The sequence below is a fragment of the Pristiophorus japonicus genome, chromosome X (genome assembly GCF_044704955.1).
Source record: "Pristiophorus japonicus isolate sPriJap1 chromosome X, sPriJap1.hap1, whole genome shotgun sequence".
NCBI classification, from domain to species: Eukaryota; Metazoa; Chordata; class Chondrichthyes; family Pristiophoridae; genus Pristiophorus; species Pristiophorus japonicus.
In genome coordinates, this window is record NC_092010.1 from 21926270 (window position 1) to 21942000 (window position 15731).

The 15731-nt window shown below is 47.0% G+C and overlaps 1 protein-coding gene across 1 annotated transcript in view; it reads left to right on the plus strand.

The window, feature by feature from the left end:
• The window catches only part of LOC139240925 (activin receptor type-1-like), a 162469-nt gene that overhangs the window by 97474 nt on the left and 49264 nt on the right, over positions 1-15731 (plus strand). Inside the window, exons 8-10 of the mRNA XM_070869455.1 lie at positions 2801-2947; positions 5054-5329; positions 12208-12405. Coding sequence (XP_070725556.1) covers positions 2801-2947; positions 5054-5329; positions 12208-12405 — 621 coding nt within the window. The remainder of the gene's footprint in view (positions 1-2800; positions 2948-5053; positions 5330-12207; positions 12406-15731) is intronic.

Genomic DNA, 15731 nt, shown 5'->3' on the forward strand with positions numbered 1-15731 from the left:
GGCTGTAGACTTGCTGGCTGAGGCATTGGGGCCTAAACTAATGTCCTTTATTAAAAATTCTGTCCCGCCCTCCAAAAGCAACCGGACTCGTGTGCAGGTTCACTGAGAGGAAATGTACTGAGAAGCCTTCGAACAAAGAGTTATCCAACGTAGGGAGGAGCTAGTTTAAAGATTAACAATGTGCCACATGTAAAATAGGATTGATGAATCAGTGCCAATGGATGACATTTTGATACAGTGAACTCATTTCTACTGGGAATGGGACGAAGATTACTCATACTCACTTCACTTTGAGCTAGTGGCAGCTATTGAATGTAGGAAGCATTGAAAATGCATGTCTAACTCTGAACTTTCTTCATTAAAGCAATTTCAAATTGGTACGTTGAACAAAATCCCCTATAATTTTTTTTAGCTTGCTATTTTTTCCACCTTAATTTTCTCCCTCCTCTGCTGACTTACATTGGCTCCCGGTCTGACAACGCCTCGATTTCAAAATTCTCCTCCTTGTTTTCAAATCCCTCCATGGCCTCGCCCCTCCCTATCTCTGTAATCTCCTCCAGCCCCACAAACCCCCAGAAATGTCTGCACTCCTCTAATTCTGCCCTCTTGTGCATCCCCGATTTTAATCACCCCGCCATCGGTGGCCATGTCTTCTGCTGCCTGGGCCCCAGGCTCTGGAATTCCCTCGATAAACCTCTCCGCCTCTCAGCCTCCTTCTCCTCCTTTAAGGCATTCCTTAAAACCTCGATCCTAATATCTCCTTCAGAATAAGGGGCCGCCCATTTAAGACAGAGATGAGGAGGAATTTCTTCTCTCAGAAGGTCGTAAATCTTTGGAATTCTCTACCCCAGAGAGTTGTGGAGGCTGGGTCATTTAGTATATTTAAAATGGAGATAGACAGATTTTTGAACGATAAGGGAGTCAAGGGTTATGGATAACAGGCAGGAAAGTGAAGTTGAGGCCAGGATCGGATCAGCCATGATCTCATTGAGTGGTGGAGCAGGCTCGAGGGGCCGTATGGCCTACTCCTGCTCCTATTTCTTATGTTCTTATGTGGCTCGGTGTCAAAGTCTGTTTGATAACGCTCCTGTGAAGTGCCTTGGATGTTTAACTATGTTAATGGTGCTATATAAATGCAAGTTGCTGTTGTTGTATAGGTGAATGAAGGAGCTTCTTTGATGTCACAATTGGTTAACGTACTACCTGGCGTGGTATTGAACTGCGCAGGCCAGGAAGGTACGAATTTCAATCTCTGGTCCTTTCTCAGTTAGCTATTAGCATTTGATGCATTGGAGGGAGGAAGGCTACAGTTGACCTCTGGCCGGGGAGGAATTTGGTACGTGTTAGGATACAGCCAGTAGAGTTGTGGATACACTCAAGTTTATGGAGGGTGGAAGGTGGGAGGCCAGCCAGGAGAGCATTGGAATAGTCGCGTCTGGAGGTAACAAAAGCGTGGATGAGGGCTTCAGCAGTAGGTGGGCTGAGGCAGGGGTGGCAGGCCGTGCCAGGGGGGTGGGTATAGGCTTCTCATACACAACTGCCTCCAATATTCCCTCCCTACACCAACTAGTAACACACTTTTAGCATGCTTCCCAAGGACAGGCTAATAGACTAAGGGGTTCCATAGTTTTGAGGTCCTAGGAAGGAAACAGTTAGAGCAGTGGACAGTGCGTTGAGCCTTGATTTCAACAGCGTGAGGATGAATGAAAAAGCACGAATGGGTAGAGTGGGGTATTTGGAAACTGGTGAAGAAAAGAGGAAACTTCAGAGAATCAATGGCCACAGTAAGACTGATAAAATAGAGAAAGACAAGGATAGTGTTAATGAAAAGAGAGGTTTAGTTCATAGGTGAGAAAAATCATCTATCAGACCACAAACTGTTATATTCTTGTCTCCATTGTTATCATCAGTATCTGGCACCATATCCCTGGTTGCTGGGAATGTGCTAGGAATGAGTCCCCACTCGATTCTTGTATCCTGACTCAGTGAGATTACTCAACGACACCAATTATAGCCAAAGTTCCAAAGTTTTTGCACCATGAACTCATGCCCATTGGGACCTGGACAGAGATACCTCAAACTCACTCCACTTAGCACCATTAAAAAGCTTCAGCGACAGGAGACATTCTCTGGATAAAGTGTACTCAAAGAACCCCAGGAGTGTCAGCTCTCTGATACCTTGCCCGTGTGGCTATTCGAAGTGTGTGAGAATTTATTATTTGGGCATTTGGGGTGACCATTCCAATGCCTGAAGAGAGAGGAAAGAACCCTTCTCCATTGGTTGGATTTAAACCTTTATTCCGGAGGAAAAAGGACAATTTTCTTATAGACGGCAATCTCCCCCGTCCACCCATTCCTGTTACTTAAATTTATAATTTTCATCCATCTCTCACCCCCATCCTGAAGGTGCTGATTGTTGCTGGGCACTGGCAGTCCTCTGGTACCTTGCTCATGTGGCCATTCTGTGTGTGTGTGAATCCAGACAGTTGTCAGAAGACTATTCAGCATGGGGAGCATCACAGCCAAGCCCCAATCTCATCAGGCACACTTTCTAGCGGGGTTAATCGAATAGCGGTCAACCTTTGCCTATTTTTCCCCTCCTTTAGGTCGTGGGACACTTTGGCCAAATATCGCACCGCGGTTAAAATCGGCTAACTCTGCTTTCATCCCGACCAGGTGATCGAAGCTGGGACCCTTCTCGTCTGTACGGCCCAGTTCCATATCAAGAGCGGCTTTACCCTTGCTGAGCCATTGGACAACCCCAGCTCCCATGTTCTGATCCTCTTTTTGCCTTACATAGGAAAAGGACGCTATGGGGAAGTGTGGAGAGGCATGTGGCAGGGGGAAAATGTGGCTGTCAAGATTTTCTCCTCAAGGGACGAACAGTCGTGGTTTAGAGAGACAGAGATCTACAACACGGTATTACTGAGGCATGATAACGTGCTAGGTAAGTGCAGCAGAACTCCCGCAAGGTAACGAAGGGCTGAAGGAACTGAGTTGAATTTCTTTCAGTTTTCCAACTCGTTAAGAACACAAGAACATAAGAAATAGGAGCAGGAGTAGGCCATACGGCCCCTCGAGCTTGCTCCGCCATTTAATACAATCATGGCTGATCCGATCCTGGACTCAGGTCCACTTCTTTGAATCACAGTCGCAGCATTATGCGTTATAAGCCCCTCCAGCTAAACCCTTACATTATGTTAGTGGCAAAGAAGCTGGCTTCAAGACAGAAAGCAGGGAGTAGAGTTAAAAGGTAGCTATTCACAGTGGCAGAAGTTGGATCATGTGTTCCACAAGGATCAGTGCTGGGACCACTACATTTTACATTAACGATTTAGACTTTGGAATCACACGATTTCTAAATTTGTGGATGACGCAAAATTGGGGGGGATAGTCAATACTGAGGAGGACTACAACAAATTACAGGAAGACATTAATAAACTTGCAGAATGGGCATATAATTGGCAAATGAAGTTCAACACAGATAAATGTGAGGTAGTACTTTTGGTAAGAATAGCGAGGTCACTTATTACTGGGAGGGTGTGAGTCTGGGTGGGGTAGAGGAACAAAGGGATCTCGGAGTACAAATACACAAATCACTAAAAGTTGCGACACAGGTTAGCGAGGCCGTAAAAAAAGCAAACCAAGCACTAGGGTTTATTTCTAGAGGTAAAGTAGTGAAGTTATGGTAAACCAGTATAGAACATTGGTTAGACCACACTGAGGGCTGGATTTTTGGCTTTGCCGTTTTGGGGGCGAAAACGGAGAAAGGGCGGCGGGAAATTTACCGCCCGGTTACCGTTTGCGCTTTGTGGAGCAACTTGTGTCATTTGGCCCTTGTGCCAGGGGGTGCAGCACAAAGGGAGGCATTGTCCGACTTTTACGGTGCAAAAACGGGATCCTCGGTAACTTTAGTGCGGGGCCGGGAGCGCTCCGAGAGAGGCCTCGGGAGGGGGGATAAAAACCCAAAGAAAATTCACAAATACATTCAAACAACATTGCCCGCACCCTTAACTCACAAATCGCTGCAAAAGTATAAAAGAATGAACAGTGGAACTGACCTTTCTGCAGTGTATCCACCTCACTGCCGTCGGCAGGCCATGCCTGTGTTTTCCCGGGTGGTCCTCACGGGGCGCGCTTCGGGGCGCACGGGTCGGGTGATTGTCCAAACTTCTGCCGGTGTCGCAAGGCGAGCCGTCGCACACCGGGGCACAGCTCTCCCCGCTGCTGCTTCTAAGCTCCGCCGCAAAAACCTACCCGAGGATCGCGCCCAGGACGCAAAACAGCTCACCGCCCCACTTTCCGTCGCAGGGGGTCAAAACCCGCCGACAAACTGGTCGCCAATGACCCGAAAATCCAGCCCTAAAATACTGCGTGCAGTTCTGGTCGCCATATTATAGAAAGGATATAGGGGCACTGGGGAGGGTGCAGAGAAGATGCACAATGATGATACCAGAAAAGCGAGGGTATAAATATCAGGACAGGATGAACAGGCTGGGTCTCTTTTTTCTTCTCTTGAGAAGAGAAGGCTGAGGGGTGACCTAATAGAGGTCTTTAAAATTATGAATGGTTTTGCTAGAGTGGATACAGAGAGAGTGTTTCCACTTGTGGGGAAGAGCATAACTAGAGGCCATCAATGTAAGATAGTCACCAAGAAATCAAACAGGGAATTCAGAATAAACTTCGTTACCCAGAGAGTTGAGAGAATGTGGAACTCACTACCACAGGGAGTGGTTGAAGTGAATAGTATCGATGTATTTAAGGGGAGCCTAGACAGTATATGAGGGAGAAGGGAATAGAGGGTTATGCGGACAGAGTTAGATGAGGGAAGATGGGAGGAGGCTCGAGTGGAGCATAAACGCCAGTATGGACTGGTTGTGTGCTGTAAATTCTATGTAATGTAATCAGGCTCTGCTGACCTTCTGTGCTCCTCCCCACCTGAATTTCCTCTTATTCGCTGTGCTTTAGTGATCGAGCCTGAATCTTGCGGATGTCCATTTCAGGCCCTGATGTTTTCTAACCCGCTGTCCTCGCCTTCTCTCTTTCTCTCCAGGCTTCATCGCCTCGGACATGACGTCGCGAAATTCGAGCACCCAGCTCTGGCTCATAACGCACTACCACGAGAACGGCTCGCTGTACGACTATCTGCAGTGCAACACGGTGGATACGGAGGGCTGCCTGAAGCTCGCGCTGTCCATCATCAGTGGCCTTGTCCACTTGCATGCAGAAATCATCGGGACGCCGGGCAAAGCAGCCATCGCCCACCGAGACCTGAAAAGCAGAAATATTCTCGTCAAGATAAACCATCAGTGCTGCATAGCAGACTTAGGTAACAAACCACTAACCAGATTTGCTCTCCATGAGGCCTCTGTACCCTTATTCATAACCTGTGTCTGAGACTGGCAAACAAGCAACTTTCTGCTTGCTTCTTACATAAGAACAAAAGAAATAGGAGCAGGAGTAGGCCATTTGGCCCCTCGAGCCTGCTCCGCCATTCAATAAGATCGTGGCCGATCTGATCATGGACTCAGCTCCACTTCCCTGCCCGCTCCCCATAACCCTTTACTCCCTTATCGCTCAAAAATCTGTCTATCTCCACCTTAAATATATTCAATGACCCAGCCTCCACAGCTCTCTGGGGCAGAGAATTCCACAGACTTACGACCCTCAGAGAGAAGAAATTCCTCCTCATTTCCGTTTTAAATGGGCGACCTCTTATTCTGAGACTATGCCCCCTAGTTCTAGATTCCCCTATGTGGAAATATCCTCTCTGCATCTACCCTGTCCAGCCCCCTCAGAATCTTACACCTTTCGATAAGATCACCTCTCATTCTTCTAAACTCCAATGAGTACAGGCCCAACCTGCTCAACCTTTCCTCATAAGACAACCCCTTCATCTCAGGAATCAACTGAGTGAACCTTCTCTGAACTGTTCATTCCTCAACATTCTTCACCTCATTCTGTATCTCCTTCGATCCCAACTCCTACTTACCTCGCAAAAAAGCCTCAAAGAAACCCAAGTTCCTCCCTGGTGCGAAACACTTTCCTCTCACCTTAACACCTCGCTATAAAGCCCAAGGGGTGGAAATTCGCTCGCGCCTCAGTTGGGGCGTTAACCCGGGCGGGGCGGTAAATTTTGCGCCGGGAAATGATTTGCGTCTCTAGCCACAAAGTTCAGCAGCTGGGCCCTGAGTGTGGGGCGGAGCGCTAAGGGAGGCGTTCCACACCTCTCTCAGGGCGCTCGGCCAGCTGAGCAACTGAAAATCCCCAGCTAAACAGCCGGCCTGGGAGCGCCCGAAGAGAGGCTTCCGTGGGGACAGAAATCTGAAAAAAATCACCACAAACATTCCCAATACTTTACTGACGCCACATCAACATTAAGAGCAAAAATAAAAAAATAAAAACCAACCACACTTTACCTGAGGCCGACATTCCTTCCCTCACTGCGGCCGCTACAGGTCAGACCGCCCGCTTTCCCAGGCGGTCCACTAGGGGGCGCTGCGGGACGCTACGGATCGGGCGCGAACCAAATATCGAGCCGGTGTCGTAACCGGGGGGCGTCGCACACCGGCTCGCCTCTCCCGGGCGGTACTGCTCCGCGCTCCCCCCGCAAACCCCACACCGAATGTCCTGGCGGGGGGCTGGAAGCTAGACGCACGCCCGGAAATGCTCTCTGCCGTCATTACCGCCCCTCCGCAGCGCTAACAGAGGTGGCAATGGACTAAAAATCCACCCCTTAAACCTTTTGCATTGCTCCCATATATCGGGGAGGCTGTTTTAGCCCGTCTCTCACACCCTTGATAATAGATACAGGCAGAAAAATGTGCTGCCTGACTTGGTCACTTCCAGTCTCCAATCCTTGCCCCCCGCCCCCCTGCCCGCGCGCTATGCTCGGTTGAATTTCATCTCTCTGTGTTGATGATAATACTTGGTTATTGCTGCTTTGAACGCCCCTGACAGTCGCTGATCATTATTCACAGCACTGTTCAGCTCTGCACGTCGAGAGATTTCATGCAGATCTTCAAAGTTCCATCTCCAGACCAACATTGACTCACCGTACACTATTGCTTCTTGCTTTCCCTTCCTATTGGCTCCCCCTGTTGGCCAAAATAGTTTCACAGGTGCTGACCGAGGCTCCTCGACCAAGATCATGAGCAGGCTGATTCTGTCCGCACTCATAATTTACACACGCTCACACACACATGCACACTCTCACTCACATACACACACACACACACACACTTGCACACAGACACACTTACATACACTCACATATACACGCACTCACTCACATCCACACAAACTCACACACTCACATGCAGACTCACATATACACCCATACACACACTCACACACACTCATTCACACACACAGACACACACTCACATACACTCATTCACACACACAGACACACACTCACATACACATTCACATATACACATATTCACACACACACAGACACACACTCACATGTACACACAGTCACCCACACTCACTCACATACACACAGGCTCACACACTCACATACACACTCACATATACACACACTCACACATACTCATTCACACACACAGGCAATCACTCACATACACATTCATATATACACATACTCACATATACACACACTCACACACTTCTTCTCCTTCTCTTCTTAGGCAGTCCCTCATATCGAGGATGACTTGCTTCCACACCAAAAAAGGGATGAGTTCACAGGTGTTTCAATGAAGGACCTAATATTCCAGGTCCCGAACTACATCCTGAAGGGTGGAAGATGCCTGTACGTGGATTTTTTTAACGTGGGGTGGCCGTTGCACACCAGCCACCACACGGGCTTGACAGAGCTAGGTCTTGGTCCAGTGGCAGGGGTTAACCAGGACAACTGGAGACCTGCTCTGCTGCACGGACCCAGTGCGCACACATATCGCAGTGTGGGCTGGCCCGTGCTGCCCCTGGGCCCTCGCCTCTTCTGGGCCCCGAACTCTCGCCTCTCCTGGGCACCGATCGTGTCGCTCCACGATCACTCACCATACACACATACTCACGCACTTACACACTCACATACACACAGACACATACACACACTCATACATGTACTCACACACTCACATTCACATATACAAACACATGCCAGCAGGAGTCACTAGATTGTGGTCAGGAGCAGGAACCCTGGCTGAATTTTACTCCCCTCTCCAGGGGCACGAAAGAATCCCCACCACCCAAACTCAGCTCAACTAACCCAGAGCAGACTGGATTGAGCCTGGGGCCTATTTGACTGCACAGTTTGCTAAAGTGAAATTTTAAAGCAGGCGGACAAAGGACAACAGAGATGTCTTCAGCACTCAGATATTTTGCTTACTAATGTCCAGAAAAACATACCGCTTCAAATAAATACATTTAGTTTTTGCGATTTTCATTTTCCTTATTCACTTCCCCTTTTTGGCCTCTCAGTCCCACACTCAGTCTCCAGGAGATTACCAGGCTTCTGTCACCAATCGTCTGAAACCAGTTGGCACTGGGTGTGCAAAACTATGGGCACGACTGCCAACCAAATGATGGCAAGGGACACCACACACCCCACCCACACGCACGCTCCATGCACATGCTCTTTAACTGTTCATTATCTTGACTCAATTGGTTGTCTCTCAGTCAGAAGGTCGTGGGTTCCACTCTATAACTTGAACATACACAGTGCAGTGCTGAGGGAGCGCTGCACTGTCGGAGGTGCCGCCTTTCAGCTGAAATGTTAAATCGAGTTCCTGTCTCCCTGTTCCACTGCCTTATCTGTGTTTAAAGATCCTGTGGTACCATTTGGAGAATATCAGGGAGTTCTCCTGGTGGCCTGACCAATATTCCTCCCTCTACGGATAACACGAAAACAGATTACCTGGCCACTCATTCATTGATGTGCGCACAATGGCTGGTGTGTTTGTCTACAAAGCAACAACTACTCTTCATAATAATTCATGTTAAATTCTGGCCGGAATTCTGAGAAATGTGGTGAGCTTCTATTTAAATGCACCTTCTAGATCTCATTATTGTCAAGTAATAAAGTTGATGCTGTGTTAAGGTTCACACAACAGTTATATGTGTTGGTAGGTGAAGCATGCAGCTCTTTGAAGATAACAAATTGGAAAAATTGCAAGTCACCAAATAACTGCAGCAAGTTGCCTGTACACAGTCAGTAGCCAAACAGCAGCAAGTTGCCTGTATAGCCAATCAGCAGCCAATCAGCAGCCAAACAGCAGCAAGTTGCCTGTATAGCCAATCAGCAGCCAATCAGCAGCCAATCAGCGGCAAGTTGCCTGTATAGCCAATCAGCAGCAAGTTGCCTGTATAGCCAATTAGCAGCCAATCAGCAGCCAATCAGCGGCAAGTTGCCTGTATAGCCAATCAGCAGCAAGTTGCCTGTATAGCCAATCAGCAGCAAGTTGCCTGTATAGCCAATCAGCGGCAAGTTGCCTGTATAGTCAATCAGCAGCAAGTTGCCTGTATAGCCAATCAGCGGCAAGTTGCCTGTATAGTCAATCAGTGGCAAGTTGCTTGTATAGCCAATCAGTAGCCAATCAGCAGCAAGTTGCTTGTATAGCCAATCAGCAGCAAGTTACCTGTATAGCCAATCAGCAGCAAGTTACCTGTATAGCCATTCAGCAGCAAGTTGCCTGTATAGCCAATCAGTAGCCAATCAGCAGCAAGTTGCCTGTATAGCCAATCAGTAGCCAATCAGCAGCAAGTCACCTGTATAGCCAATCAGCAGCAAGTTGCCTGTATAGCCAATCAGCAGCAAGTTGCCTGTATAGCCAATCAGCGGCAAGTTGCCTGTATAGCCAATCAGTAGCCAATCAGCAGCAAGTCACCTGTATAGCCAATCAGCAGCAAGTTGCCTGTATAGCCAATCAGCAGCAAGTTGCCTGTATAGTCAATCAGCAGCCAATGAGCGGCAAGTTGCCTGTATAGCCAATCAGCGACAAGTTGCCTGTATAGCCAATCAGCGACAAGTTGCCTGTATAGCCAATCAGCAGCAAGTTGCCTGTATAGCCAATCAGCAGCAAGTTGCCTGTATAGCCAATCAATGACAAGTTGCCTGTATAGCCAATCAGCAACAAGTAGCATGTATAGCCAATCAGCAGCAAGTAGCCTGTACAGCCAATCAGCAGCAAGTTGCCTGTATAGCCAATCAGCAACAAGTAGCCTGTATAGCCAATCAGCAGCCAATCAGCAGCAAGTTGCCGGTATAGCCAATCAGCAGCAAGTTGCCTGTATAGCCAATCAGCAGCTAATCAGCAGCAAGTTACCTGTATGCAATCAGCAGTCAATCAGTAGCCAATTGCCTGTACACAATCAGCAGCAAGTTGCCTGTATAGCTAATCAGCAACAAATAGTCTGTATAGCCAATCAGCAGCAAGTTGCCTGTATAGCCAATCAGCAGCAAGTTGCCTGTATAGCCAATCAACGACAAGTTGCCTGTATAGCCAATCAGCAGCAAGTTGCCTGTATAGCCAATCAGCGGCAAGTTTCCTGTATAGCCAATTAGCGACAAGTTGCCTCTATAGCCAATCAGCGACAAGTTGCCTGTATAGCCAATCAGCAGCAAGTTGCCTGTATAGCCAATTAGCGACAAGTTGCCTCTATAGCCAATCAGCGACAAGTTGCCTGTATAGCCAATCAGCAGCAAGTTGCCTGTATAGCCAATCAGCAGCAAGTTGCCTGTATAGCCAATCAACGACAAGTTGCCTGTATAGCCAATCAGCAACAAGTAACCTGTATAGCCAATCAGCAGCAAGTAGCCTGTACAGCCAATCAGCAGCAAGTTGCCTGTATAGCCAATCAGCAACAAGTAGCCTGTATAGCCAATCAGCAGCCAATCAGCAGCAAGTTGCCGGTATAGCCAATCAGCAGCAAGTTGCCTGTATAGCCAATCAGCAGCTAATCAGCAGCAAGTTATCTGTATGCAATCAGCAGTCAATCAGTAGCCAATTGCCTGTACACAATCAGCAGCAAGTTGCCTGTATAGCTAATCAGCAACAAATAGTCTGTATAGCCAATCAGCAGCAAGTTGCCTGTATAGCCAATCAGCAGCAAGTTGCCTGTATAGCCAATCAACGACAAGTTGCCTGTATAGCCAATCAGCAGCAAGTTGCCTGTATAGCCAATCAGCGGCAAGTTTCCTGTATAGCCAATTAGCGACAAGTTGCCTCTATAGCCAATCAGCGACAAGTTGCCTGTATAGCCAATCAGCAGCAAGTTGCCTGTATAGCCAATTAGCGACAAGTTGCCTCTATAGCCAATCAGCGACAAGTTGCCTGTATAGCCAATCAGCAGCAAGTTGCCTGTATAGCCAATCAGCAGCAAGTTGCCTGTATAGCCAATCAACGACAAGTTGCCTGTATAGCCAATCAGCAACAAGTAACCTGTATAGCCAATCAGCAGCAAGTAGCCTGTATATCCAATCAACGACAAGTTGCCTGTATAGCCAATCAGCAGCAAGTTGCCTGTATAAGCAATCAGCAGCAAGTTGCCTGTATAGCCAATCAACGACAAGCTGCCTGTATAGCCAATCAGCAACAAGTAGCCTGTATAGCCAATCAGCGACAAGTTGCCTGTACACAATCAGTAGCCAATGGCTCCAAAATAAGCAGAATGCGGAGAGTCCAGGAGTAGTGGGAGTCAGAATCAGGAGCGCGGGGCGTGTTGGGGTTGCAGTTAGAGGGTGCGTGGGGGGGAAGAGGTGCCTGAATCAGGAACGGGGGAAGGACGTGTTGCCTGAATCAGGAGCGGGGGAAGGACGTGTTGCCTGAATCAGAAGCATGTGGGTGGGCTGTGGAAGAGCTGCCAGAATCAGGAGCGGAAAGAGTCAGCATTTACCGGAGTTTAGCAGGAGATATTATATGTATTATAATATTATATGTATCAACTCTGAAACCTCCTGTAACGGCCGACTGTACCAGCGCAGCTGCCTCTCTTGCTATCCTTTCTGATAGCAGACGTTGGTTAGGGCTTCCCGGATTCTCCCAGATGGTGGTCGTGCCTCTGGGTGCCCCTCTCTTCCTGTGGGGACTTCCCTTCAACATTGTGACCGAGATTTGTAGTACACTGCGTTGGAGGCACAAGCATTGACCCAGTCTGTTTTTCCCTCTTCAATATCTTTGTGCCTTAAGGCTATGCATTGCTGTCCGAATCACTGTAACTTTCTCCTTCACTGCGCTGCAGGTTTGGCCGTCATACACTCCCAGAACAACGACTTCCTGGACATTGGAAACAACCCGAAAGTGGGCACCAAGCGTTACATGGCCCCGGAGGTGCTGGATGAGACAATCCGCACCAACAGTTTTGAGTCATACAAGTGGACAGACATCTGGGCATTCGGTCTTGTACTGTGGGAGATTGCGAGGAGAACACCGATAAATGGTAAGTGCTATAGTCGTGACGAGTGCTGCAGACAAAAGTTAGGATTCAGATCCTGTGCGAGAGCTAAACATAGGAACAGGAGGAGGCCATTCAGCCCCTCAAGCCTGTTCCACCATTCAATCAGATCACAGCTGATCTATATCTTAACTCCATCTACCCACCTTGGTTCTGCAACCTTATACCCTCGCCCAACAAAAATCTATCAATCTCAGTTTTGAAATTTTTAATTGACCCCTCAGCCTCAACAGCGTTTTGTGGGGAGAGAGTTCCAGATTCCTACGACCCTTTGTGTGAAGAAATGCTTCCTGACATCACTCCTGAACAGCCTGGCTCTAATTTTAAGGTTATGCCCCCTTGTTCTGGTCTCCCCCCACCAGAGGAAATAGTTTCTCTCTCGATCTACCCAATCAACTCCTTTAATCATCTTAAAACATTTCAATTAGGTCACCCCTTAATCTAGTTTAATCACAGGGAAATGCCTAGTGACCATGGAGTTGTCAATAGTTCAAAAAAAAGTTGCTAAAGCTAACCACCAGCCCCGACCCTAACCAGTAACCCCTAACTACTAATCCTATACCTTAAAAACTCACTCTAACCCCTAAATCATGTGATGTCAATGGCTGGGCTGACTGCAGTCAATAGTCACATGGTGCAACCAGGCCAGCTTCATTATCGTGAGACTCAGGAACACAATGTTTAATTCCCCCATTTATATTACAGTACTGCCTCTGGTGGCAAAGCTGCTTTCAGCGCTAGTGCTGTAATATGAATGGCACTGCCATCTGTGATGTAATTTAAATGCACATGAGATACAATAAATTAATTAACAGTTTTACCAGAGAAGCAAAGTTTTCATACATTACGTGCACTTTAAAACTGAGAAAGTTTTAAAACTGAGAAAGGCCAGCGGCACATGGACAGTAGGAATATGCGCAGTAGGTCCGTGCAGCAGAGCTTGGTCTCCAGTCGTCTTGGTTAACCCTTGTCACTGGATCAAGACCTAGCTCGGTAGATGTAGAGAATGTTTCCACTTGTGGGCGCGACCAGAACTACGGGCCATAAATATAAGGTAGTCACTAATAAATCCAACAGGGAATTCAGGACAAACCTCTTTACCCAGGGAGTGGTGAGAATGTGGAACTCGCTCCCACAGGGAGTGGTTGAAGTGAATAGCATAAATGCATTTAAGGGGAAGCTGGATCAACACATGAGGGAGAAAGGAAGAGAAGGATATGTTGATGGGGTGAGATGAAGAGGGGTGGGAGGAGGCTCATGTGGAGCATAAACACCGGCACGGACCTGCTGGGCCGAATGGCCTGTTTCTGTGCTGTAAATACTTTGTACTTCTATGTATTGTACTAAATTGCAAAACACCGCTGCGTACAGTTACAACTAAATAGTTTCTTTTCAACTGCTACAATTATGAGCATAGGAAACTGATAATCTATTTTCACACAGTTGAGAAAAATGGACTCCTGTCATCAACTTTCTCCATTAGCCCAGAGTTACTCAATCTTGTGTTTATTTCATACTAAATTATCATTCATTGAAAACAGTTTAATCTCATGTCAGCACCCAGTTTGGGACAAAGGGAGAGTAATGAACCTTGTGAATGTAAACCTCTTGATAAGAAACTCAGCGCAAGCAAGGCAGAATTAGCTGCTTGGCTGTCCTAATCTTATCGGCTGGTTCTTATTGGGGCTATATAGAAAAGGAAGAGTGTGGGAAGAGGTCAGAGCAGGAACTCAATGACAGTCTCTTGTCTACCAATGGTTCCGAAACCATTGGCAACGGCCTGGCTCATTAGCAGCCATCTGGAGCAGGCAGGTCGGGTTATCTTATCTGTGTTTATTAGGGTTTGTGTTTCTGGAAATAACGTTGCTATTTGAGAGGAATTTATTTCAGAAATCCAGTCATTCTGTGTGGCTTGGGGAGATGCTGTTTGTCTCTCGTGTCCCATACATCTCCCCGGTTGAGGGAGCGCTTTATAAAAATCAGTGGGGTCGGGAGAAGGTCCATTTCCTCTGATCGCAATCAGTGAGTGACATCGTGAACCTGCTTTTTTTTTTAAGAGTGCATCTTCAATTTCACTAGAAAGAGTGACCATAAAAAAGTCTTCTGTCCCTGTGGAAGCCACGAAGGGAAACTATAATGACCCCAGTAGACAATTTCCTCCCCAAATCGAATCCAAAAGTTATATGGGGGTCGTGTGAACTTGACCCGCCTGGCAGGAGGCTGACAGAGGGGAAAATTTGGTGCGGCGTAAAATAGCCCTGCCCCCGATAGCTGCAGGGTTCCTAAATAACAATGGGATTCGGGTATGGCCAGCAACACTCCATATTTGCTCTGTTCAGGGACAGCTTTCCATTATTCTACATTATTAGAATATGGGAAAGATCAAGAATAACTTACCTCAAGGGTGTAAACCATTTTGAAACCGTCAACTGGCGAGTAACACAGATATTACACGAATGGTGAAGAACACAAATATTACACATTCAAGTGAAGAACACAGATATTACACTGATGGTAAGGAACACAGACATTACACTAATGGTGAGGAACACAAATATGACACTGATGGTGAGGTACACAGATATTACACAGGTGGTGAGGAACACAGATATGACACTAATGGTGAGGAACACAGATATTACACGAATGGTGAGGGACACAGATATTACAGTAATGGTGAGGGACACAGATATTACAGTAATGGTAAGGAACACAGATATTACACTGTTGGTGAGGAACACAGATATAACACTGATGGTGAAGAACACAGATATTACACAAATGGTGAGGAACACAGATATTACACTAATCATGAGGAACACAGATATTACACTGATGGTGAGAAACAACGATATTACACTGATGATGAGGAACACAGATATTACACTGATGGTGAGGGACAACGATATTACACTAATGGTGAGGAACACAGATATTACACTAATGGTGAGGAACACAGATATTACACTGATGGTGAGGAAGACATATTATACTGATGGTGAGAAACACAGATATTACACAATGATGAGGAACACAGATATTACACTGATGGTGAGGAACACAGATGGTGAGGAACACAGATATTACACAATGATGAGGAACACAGATATTACACTGATGGTGAGGAACACAGATGGTGAGGAACACAGATATTACACAATGATGAGGAACACAGATGTTACACTGATGGTGAGGAACACACATATTATACTGATGGTGAGAAACACTAATATCACACTGAAGATGAGGAACACAGATATTACACTAATGGTGAGGAACACAAATATTACACTGATGGTGAAGAACACAGA